Genomic DNA, 10295 nt, shown 5'->3' with positions numbered 1-10295 from the left:
TTAGCTACTTAAAAATTAAATTCCACGCGATCATAAATCTAGTTCATAAATCTAGTCTCATTATGCGGCAATTATTCATTTTAAAATCCCTTGTAAAGATGACTATATTGTAAAATTATTGTACTGTAGGCGTAGGGATTGTTACTTTGTTTTGCCTTTTGGGAGGGGGAAACAAGTTTTAGAATCTAATTCACAAGTCATTACTATTTCTACATTATTTATTCCTACAGATCAGATTTTATCATCTTTATGATATTTTTAAAAATTTATCTAAAATGACAAATTCAAGTAAAAAATCACAGATATAAAAAAGTGTCTTACTCACATCTTACTAACGCCATGTCATCATCATTTCCTTCTCTCCTTGTATTTGCTTTCTATAGATTTAATTTTGCGGATAACCTGAAATATTTTTGATTTTTGGAATACACTACTTTTCTAAGTTTTTGAAACTAATTTTTCTTAAAAATAATTTACCGAACAGTACTAATATCCACACATGTGACATTTCTTCAAAACATGTTTTTTTTTACATGATCCATGATCAATAAGATATTCTATTTTGAGATTCCTTGCTTTTAACTCTTTTACATCTTTAAAAATCGCGTCTGCAATTATAGTAAAACCTCTATAAATTAATAATATTGAGACCATAATATTTTATTAATTTATCGTGATATTAATTTATAGAGAAAATTTATTTTTTGCATGTAATTTTCTAAAAATTTCTTTGGAATAATGTTATATTTCCAAATTTTAACAAATCTCATAATATATATAATGATTAACAATCATAACTATTGCAAGAAGGACAGGTCGAAAGTCATCTGTTGGATATGTGACAAACCTGGCCACTTCGCATCAACTTGTCCAGAAAAGAAAAATAAAAACCAAGAATCAAACCTCAACGAAACAGAGGAAGGAGAAGCACTCTATGTACACGAAGTGGTATTCTTAAACGAGGACAAAGTGATGCCGAAGACCTATGATACCAACAAGTGCGATGCAAGTATGTGGTATCTTGATAATGGTGCGAGCAACCATATGACAGGGAATGAGAAATTCTTCTCAAGTCTGAATGAAAACATCAAGGGGAAGGTTAAGTTCGGAGATGGTTCGTATGTTGATATAGAAGGCAAAGGAACAATTGTTTTTGTGGGCAAGACAGGAGAAAGAAAGGCACTCAAAGACATATACTATATTCCTAACCTTAAGCACAATATATTGAGCCTTGGACAAGCAACAGAAAACGGTTGCAAAGTTCACATGAAAGGAGACGCTTTGACATTGAATGATCCTCACGGAAGACTGCTGGTGAAGGTCACAAGGTCACAAAACCGTCTCTACAAAACACCAATGGAGATCAGTTACCCTAAATGTTTTCATATCGAAGGTGATGATAATACATGGACTTGGCATTCACGTCTTGGACATGTAAACTTCGGAGTAATGAAGAACATGGTTGATAAGGAGATGGTTTTAGGAATGCCACAAGTTCTACAGGAGAAGAGCATCTGTGAGACTTGCCTAAAAGGAAAGCAAACAAGAAAACCATTCCCAAAACAAGCAAAGTTCCGAGCCACACAAGTTTTAGAGCTGGTACATGGAGACTTGTGTGGACCGATATCACCACCAACACCAGCAAATAATCGGTATGTCTTTGTCTTAATAGACGACTTCTCAAGATACATGTGGACACTGCTGCTAAAGGAGAAGAGTGAGGCATTCGATCGGTTCAAAAGGTTCAAAGAGATAGCTGAAAAACAGAGTGGATCAACTATCAAGACCTTTCGCACCGATAGAGGAGGAGAGTTTACCTCAGCTGAGTTCAAGACATTCTGTGAAGAGAATGGAATATCAAGACATCTAACTGCTCCATACACACCACAACAAAATGGTGTTGTGGAGAGAAGGAATCGAACATTAATGGAGATGACCAGAAGTCTTCTTATGGCGATGAAGATTCCGAATTTTCTATGGGGGGAGGCTGTACGTCATGCAACCTACCTCATTAACCGAATTCCAACAAAGGCGTTGAAGCACCAAACCCCTTATGAGAGCTTCATGAACAAGAAACCAAGCCTAAAACACTTGAGGGTTTTTGGTTGTGTCGCTTATGCAAAAGTCAGTGGACCATATCTGAAGAAACTAGATGAAAGATCAAAGATTGTGGTGCATCTTGGAACAGAACCGGGTTCCAAGGCCTACAGGCTCTATGATCCAAAAGCTAGAAGAGTACTGGTGAGCAGGGACGTGGTTTTTGATGAGAAAAAACCTTGGGAATGGACAACTTCAACACAAGAAACAGAAGGAGAACCGGGGATGCTAAAGCTACCATACGCTGATCATGTAGAGGAAGAAGCAAAAGAGGATCATGATCAAAACATTGATCAAGATCAGGAACCGATTGATCAAAACGTGGTAGAAGAAGCAAATACGGAACAAGGACTGAATCAAGAAGAACAGCCTCAGCAACTAACTACAAGATCTGGCCGAGTAGTGAAGAAGCCAGGGTACTTAGAAGATTTTGTAATGTTTGCAGAACAAGAAAGTGAGAGATTACTTCTAACAGTAGATGGAGAACCGGAAAACTTTCTTGAGGCAAAACACTTACAAGATTGGATTGATGCTATGAAGGCTGAACTGGATTCAATCGCAAGGAATAAAACATGGGAGCTAGTTACAAGACCAAAGGGGATCAAACCTATTGGACTGAAGTGGATTTACAAGATTAAGAGGAATGCAGATGGATCAGTGAACAAGTATAAAGCCAGACTCGTGGCAAACGGGTATGTGCAACAACAAGGTATAGACTTCGAAGAAGTCTTTGCCCCTGTGGCAAGGATCAAAACTATACGACTCCTGATTGCTCTAGCCGCAACAAAAGGATGGGAGATACATCACTTGGACGTCAAAACAGCTTTCCTGAATGGTGATCTACTTGAAACGGTCTATGTAAGTCAACCTGAGGGCTTTGTAAAGAAAGGACAAGAGGATCGAGTGTATAAACTTCACAAAGCTTTGTATGGTCTGCGACAAGCTCCTAGAGCTTGGAACATCAAGCTAGATCAAGTTCTTAAGACAATGAACTTTAAAAAATGTCTAAAGGAGCCATCGGTGTATCTCAAGAAGAACAAGGAGGACACTTTGATTGTGGCTATCTATGTGGATGATCTATTTGTGACAGGAACTTCACAAAAGATCATAGAACAGTTTAAAGATGATATGTCAAACAGGTTTGAGATGTCAGATCTTGGAAAATTGACATATTATCTCGGTATTGAAGTATTTCAAGGAGCATATGGTATCAAGATTAAACAAGGAGGCTATGCTCAGGGAATTCTAATCGATACTCAGATGGAAACATGCAACCTATCCCATATACCAATGGAAGCGAACTTAAAGATCTCTAAAGCAGAAAGTGAAGAAGAGATTGATGCCACTCGGTATAGGAGGACAATAGGTTGTTTAAGGTATCTTCTTCATACAAGACCTGACATGGCATATGCAGTAGGAGTTTTAAGTCGCTATATGCAGAGTCCAAGAGTAAGTCATGCACAAGCCATTAAGCGCATACTAAGGTGTGTAAGAGGAACTACAAATCTCGGCCTACACTTCAGAAGAGATGGATCAAGCAAAGTCATAGGATATAGTGACAGCAGTCACAATATCGATGTTGATGATGGAAGAAGCACAGGCGGGCATGTATTCTATCTAGGCTCATCTCCGATTACTTGGACATCTCAGAAGTTATCTACAGTTGCTTTATCTTCATGTGAAGCATAGTTCATGGCATGCACAGAGGCGGCAAAACAAGCCATATGGATTCAAGAATTGTTGAAAGAAGTTCTAAGTATTGACAATGGAAAGGTTATACTTAGAATAGACAACAAATCGGCCATAGCATTAACCAAGAACCCTGTCTTTCATGGAAGAAGCAAACACATCCTCTCTAGGTACCATCTTATCCGAGAATGTGTGGAGAATGGTCAGATTGAGGTGGAGCATGTTCCAGGTGCAGAACAGAAGGCGGACATACTCACTAAGGCGTTGGCAAGACTGAAGTTCAAAGAGATGAGAAGCTTGCTTGGAGTTGAAGACATCATCTTACCCGAAATTCAAGTTGGAATTAAGGGGGAGAATGTTGGATAATTACAAACTTGAAGACCAAGTTATGTCTTCTAGAAGATGCTAAAGAGATAATGACAGGATTTATAGATAAGATTTAGATATATTTTATTTGTTTAGATAAGGTTTGTATTTCCTATTCCATATAGTTTAAGGAGTTAGCTTATACTATATATATGAGTCTTAAGGAGAGATGTTCCTCATTACTTAGACAATTTGGTTTAGTTTTGAGAGAATTTCTAAATCAATAAGAAAAGCAGTTCTTAAATCTGAGTCTTTTAACTTTGAAACTTTGCTGCTTGTTCAGATTCTAGATTCTTCATTGGTCAATTGTTAAAGTTTCAGACTTGTTTGAGACCATCAAAAGATAAGACAGAGAAGCAAAGATCACATACTAATTTCTGTAATTACAATCCATCTGCCTATATATATATATTTTTTTTGTGTGAATCTGATGCGCTATGGAATTTATTAAATACGGTTTCAGTTCATTGGTATCTTGATGCTGGTTTGACATAATCAAATCCATTCTTCTTTATCCAAGTTTAACAACTATTCGAGTGAAATTATTCTTTGAATCACCATGGAGATTGTATAGATATCTAGTAAATACTCAAAAACTTTATTCAAGCATCGGATTATATTGGTTCTCTGGTAAAATGGACTGAAAAATGTAAACATGTTGGTGCAGGTGAGGATGGTGATAAAGGGAAGAGTACAAGGAGTGTGTTACCGGAACTGGACTGTTGAGAACGCAGAGCAGCTCGGGATAAAGGGATGGGTCAGGAACCGCAGAGACGGTTCGGTAGAAGCACTCTTCTCTGGACCATCTGAAGCTGTTAATGAGATGCAAAAACGATGTCGTCGTGGTCCTCCTGCAGCCATGGTAACTGGACTGGAGGCTTTCCCATCCACTGAAGAACCTGGAAAAAGTTTTGAATACAGATCAACCGTCTGATTGATTCTCTTTTAACTGAGAGGAGAGAGAGAGGCTTCTTTGAATGTTTGTCATGATTGTTAACATAATCAGAATGTGTCTTTGATCATTTCCACCTTTACATTTGATATTAGTAATTTTGTATTCTCAATATCTTTGATCATTGGGGTTAATCGAGATCAAAGAGTGTTCTTCTTCCTTCTTGCCTTTAATGTGCCAAAAATGGAACCTGATACGAGCATAACTTGGCCATTACAGAGGAAACCAGTATTAAATAAACAAAATAAAAAAAAACTCAAAAAGTTAATTCAAGCATCTTTTAATGTTTTTCATGAATGTTAACATAATGTAATGTGTCTTTCATTTTGACCAATCAATATAAACAATGAAAACTCCAAACTATTATTTTAAATACAGCAAGAGCAATAACCACCAAGCTATTTATTTGGTCACCTCTATAGACAAGATATGGAGCAAAATATTAATAAGCTATTTTGCACAACTATTTTGTATGGACATCGCTTCCTACAGCCGAAGCAAGTTGGTCGAGACATATGATTGTTGCGCAGAATAGCTAGCTTACGTCCATCTAGGTCGAAATACGAACCAGACTTCATGTATAAGTCCTTCCCAATCAGACATTCAATGTGTAAAGTGTTACAACAATACTCATCACACTTATAAAACCGCTCCTTTGGATTTATTCTTCTCTCGCAAGCTTCACACCAATGCATCATGGTACTTGTCTCCTCCCCAAAAGAAAGAGTGAGTATGTGCTTATCATGCTTATACCTCACTTTTTGAGGTAAAGTAGCACATCCAAAACACAAAGAAAATTCGCACTCAATGCAGTTGAATGTTTCGTTTGTGAATTCAGGTCTTGCCTCTCTGCAAACCGAACATGCACTTTGCTCTCCTGGTTTAGATGTAAGGAATAAAGGATGGTTATGACTTTCTTGGACTAGTGGCTCAGAAACTGTGGCGCACTGGACATGCAGCTTAAAACTACATCCTTCTTTACCGCACTCGTAGAAGAAACCAGCTATGCACGACCAAAGACAAGCTGAGCAGTTATCGTAAAAATTTGGAACACCATCACATCCTCCCACTAGAGTGAGCAGATGTGGATGTATTGGGTGATGTATTTTGCGAGAAAGATTCGCACAAGCTTCGTGTAGAATGAAATCACATTCCACACAGGAGTAGAATTTACCGAAATAGATTGGCGTGACGCATGCTTGACACTCCTTATTGTCATCGTAGTCTCCGCCGGTGTTGTCATCAAGTCTCAGATGATGTTGTTGATGACTGAAATGTTGTATGATTCCATGGCTTATCCGAAGAAAAGGTTCCTCAACTTCTTCTTCAATGTCTTCTGGCACTCCATCAAGGTCTATGCCATCCCACACGTTGCTTTGTGTGGCACATCTTGAATGAGCCGCATAGGAGCAATCGTTTTTGTTGCAAGAATAACCTCCGTAATCATTGTCGATATGCTTGCGACAAACACCACAAGACCAATCTCCTTGGTTGTCAGAAAAAGAAGGGGTAAAAGAGATACGGTGAGGATGGCGAGATATCCTTATGACACGTGGTAACTTCATACACCTTAGATGGACCACAAAATCACAAGGGGGACACATATAGATAGGGGAGCTTGCATCGGACAAGGCGCAGAGGTTGCAAGTTAAGAAAGCCCGCCTTGGAAACAGAGAAAGAGTATGCTCATGCCACTTGGGATGGTCTATCGATAAGACTGGTGGTTTGTTCGTACAAGCTATATTCATAGCATAATCACAAGCCTCACAGTAGTAAAATATCTTATCGAGATCTTCATCGCAGCAGAAGCATTTTCTTGGTTGAATTCTTGACGATGACTTCTTCTTCTTCTGGGAGACAAGTTGAAGAGAGTGTTTTGGATGGAGATGGTGTGTGACCTCAACTAGAGTCTTTTCACATTCTTCATGGTCCTCGCCATTGCAATCTTTGCAGAGGAAATGGGTGGCTTCTTCTCCTCCTACTCTTGCTGCTAAGTAGACTCTCTGCCGGTTTCCAGGTAGACATTGCCCCTTTTCTTGGCTCTTCCGCTGGACTTTTCCGGTCACGTGAAATTTTCCTTGAACAAGCTCTACTTTTAACTGAGGGGACAAAGAAATAAGGTGATCCAGCTCCCACTCTTCCTCTGGCGGCTCCAAATCCGAAGGGTCGGAGAATTCAAATAGTTGACCAATGAGTGAACCGAGCTCGGAATCTTCATCCATAGAGTATATGTGAGAAGCTACATTATTCAGGAGTACGAAGAGCTGCGCCGGTGGCATCTGCTCTGGATCTGAAGAGCGAATGAGAGCAATGAACCGAGTCATGAGTGATATGCACTCCCACTCCGGTTCCGATTCTGATACAGAGTTGGCGACAGAGACTGTTTGAGTAAGGACTGACATGATCTCGGTCTGCGGCTTCGGCTGCGAATCCAAATCCAAAGAGCTGACGAGAGAGATTATTTGTCTAATAAGTGATATGTATAAGACGGTCTTTGGAATTAACTCCATGATGTTCGACTCCGACGAGAGCTCCCCAAACAATGTATTGAAATAGTATATCTGAGAAAGGAGTGATATGAACTCCGACTCTGGCTCCGACGACTTGAGCCTCCATGTTTCAGCAACGAGTGGCGTCAACTCCGGATCCGTAGTGGTGGTGAAGAGGGAGACTATCTTCGGGATGATTGATATCAGCTCCGGCCTCGGATCCAGCTTGAATGTTTCATAGTAGAGTGACAGAAACTCCGAGTCGTCACAATCCGAGTCCATTGATAATTTTTTAGTGAACATTGTTATTAGCTTCGACAGAGGCTCCGGCTGGGAATCCAAATCCATGGACTTGAACACAGAGATTGCTTGAGTAACAAGTGACATGAGCTTTGTAGACTCCGGCTGCGGCTCAGAATCCATTGAGCTGACTACAGAGATTACTTTTACCATGAGTGATATGATCTTGGACTCCGAACCACCTGAATCCGTCGTGTCTTCTTTGAAACAGATTACTTGAGAGATGAGTGGTATGAGCTTCAGCTCCGGAGGTGAATACATTGTGTGTTTGTGTTTGCCTTTTGAGGGAGAGATATTGTCCCTTTTGATATATCAGCGAGAATTTGATCGGTAATGTTTGTTTCTGAATGCGCTACTAATTGTCATATACAAATAATAAGTATGAAAATTAATTTTAAAAAACAGAGACAGTTTCAATTGCTTACAGGCTGTCCCCGAGTTATAACAAAGTCAACGATCAATTTCTTTAACGATTATTACAGCTAGCAAATTGTAGCTTCGGATTTTGTATTAATGGAGGGCAAGGTCGTCGGCCTCTGCAACTTACACATTTTCCTCAAAAAACAATAAAGTATTATAAAACCAAAAACAAAAAAACAATAAAGTATTACTGAATGATTTTTATCTTTTGGCCGAATCAGTTTACGAGACCAGCTTTTCGCATAGCTGTGTTCTCTCTTCTCACGCATTTATAATTGCAAGCTCTTGCTTTATCATATGTATAGTTGCAAATACTTTAAAGCAGTACAGTATTACGATTTACAAGTCGTCGACCAAACGCAAATTCAATGCTCGGTTTAGAGATAAATATATATTTCAATTTAATAATAATTTATATTCGCGTTTCTAGACTAGTAAGTTTAAGGTCAGATTTAGTAATGAGGGTTGTTAAGGCACTACAAGAAAACAGTTAATTGGCGACGACATTTAGCGACTGATTTGGCAGTTGCTAACTATTACGACTAATTGGCCACTGATTTGTCTCCAATTTACGACTAATTAAAACAGTCGTAACTGGATCAGTATTTAACGACTAATTTACGGTAGTCGAGAATTGGCGACTACTTTGCGACTACATTTCGGCCCAAAATATAAAAAAATGTAAACAAAGCCCAAATCCATTTAAACACTCGAGAAATCTCACCAAAAATTCGAGAACCCTAACCACCTAACAAAAATTCCCCAAATCTCTTCGACGAAACCCTAATCCCTTTCTCTCCCAACCCAGAAATCTCACCAAAAATCCCCAAATCCCCAATTAGCAACTTGTTCTTCAACGATTAGAGGATGGGTGGTCGTGGTGGAAGGAAGAGAGGACGAGGCAGAGGAGGTGTGGCACCATCGCAAGCCAGATCGTCGTCGCCTCTGCTAGGTCGTTACGACTTCACGCCCTCGCCATCGCCGCCGGTTGTCCCCACGCAGCAACCATCAGTATCCGTGAGGGATTATCCACCACCGGCGCAGTTGTTCCCGAACTCGCAGAATCCACATCGAGGACCAGAGTCTCGATCTCATGAGCAACCATCTCCACGCGGTCAACAGCAATCTGTCTCTCAACAACAACACGAGCAAGCTTCTGACGCTCAAAGTGTATTTCCGGAAGAAGAAGAAGAAGAAGCTCTATGCCCGGTGAATCTCGCGGAAGACCAGCAACGAATTCTCAATGCCTTGCTCACTCAGCCTGGCAGGGAAGCATACACCACAGTCCTCTCTCCCATAAAGAAGCCGAACACAACATGGTATGATTTCAAGTAATCTAATTGCATAGTTTAGGGTTTTTTGGCTAGAATTTGTATGATTGTTTAGAGTTGTTAGGGTACTTGGCTTAGAATTGTTATGATTTAGGGTTTAGAGTTGTTATGGTACTTGGCTTAGATTTGTTAGATTTGTTTATGGACTGTTTATTTTCTTATCTTAGTATTGGGTTTAGGATTGTAACTGTTTCTTTACTTTATTGTGTGCTTGCAGGTTTGGGCGTGACAAGTCTTCCCTGACTCGGAAGATAACAAAAATTTTCTGTAACAAGTTCGATGGCCCATTTTATAGCTGGACATGTGTGCCTCGGGAGAGACAGGAAAGATTCTTTATTGAATTCGCGGTAAGGTTCTCTATCCATATTCTCCTTTTTTGTGTTGATACATATGAGCCATTTGTTTTTTATTGCTCACTAACATCATCTTCTCTATTTTTTTGGTAGAAAACCCACACTTGGGATCCTTTATTAACCGGTGTGGTTCAAGAAAGGTTTGAGAGAGTATGTCTCCTCCGGATGAAAGACATGGTCAGCAAGGTTAGGGCTTCTCGAGAACAACCAAACTGGATTGGAGATACCACTTGGAAACAAATGACAGAGTATTGGGACACTGAAGAAGCCAAAGAGAAGAGTTCCACCACATCAGCTG

At 39.7% G+C, this 10295-nt stretch overlaps 2 protein-coding genes across 6 annotated transcripts; one reads left to right on the top strand and one right to left on the bottom strand.

Moving 5' to 3' along the window:
* Positions 1-4711: 4711 nt before the first annotated feature.
* LOC18014406 (acylphosphatase) lies at positions 4712-5086 on the top strand. Its single transcript, XM_006396723.2, has 2 exons — positions 4712-4720; positions 4820-5086. Exons 1-2 carry the CDS (start codon positions 4712-4714, stop codon positions 5084-5086), a joined length of 276 nt encoding a protein of 91 aa, XP_006396786.2.
* A 434-nt stretch (positions 5087-5520) lies between these two features.
* Positions 5521-8154, bottom strand: LOC18014405. Of its 5 annotated transcripts, none has more exons than XM_024154354.1 (2): positions 7745-8064; positions 5521-7570 (listed from the first exon to the last, which is right to left on the bottom strand). In XM_024154354.1, the coding sequence occupies exons 1-2, from the start codon at positions 8044-8046 to the stop codon at positions 5521-5523; spliced, it is 2352 nt and encodes a 783-aa protein (XP_024010122.1). In that variant the 5' UTR covers positions 8047-8064. The 5 variants fall into 5 exon arrangements, with proteins under 5 accessions (XP_024010122.1, XP_024010125.1, XP_024010124.1 ...); XM_024154357.1 differs by having other exon boundaries at positions 5521-7245; positions 7732-8061; XM_024154356.1 differs by having other exon boundaries at positions 5521-7233; positions 7732-8061.
* Positions 8155-10295: the final 2141 nt, after the last annotated feature.

The sequence above is a fragment of the Eutrema salsugineum genome, unplaced genomic scaffold (genome assembly GCF_000478725.1).
Source record: "Eutrema salsugineum unplaced genomic scaffold, Eutsalg1_0 scaffold_3, whole genome shotgun sequence".
NCBI lineage: Eukaryota > Viridiplantae > Streptophyta > Magnoliopsida > Brassicales > Brassicaceae > Eutrema > Eutrema salsugineum.
This window is presented reverse-complemented; position numbering and strand designations above follow the sequence as displayed.

Bases quoted from the DNA above. Each gene is read 5' to 3' on its own strand.
- LOC18014405 (XM_006396722.1), bottom strand. From the start codon at position 8,154: ATGTATTCACCTCCGGAGCTGAAGCTCATACCACTCATCTCTCAAGTA.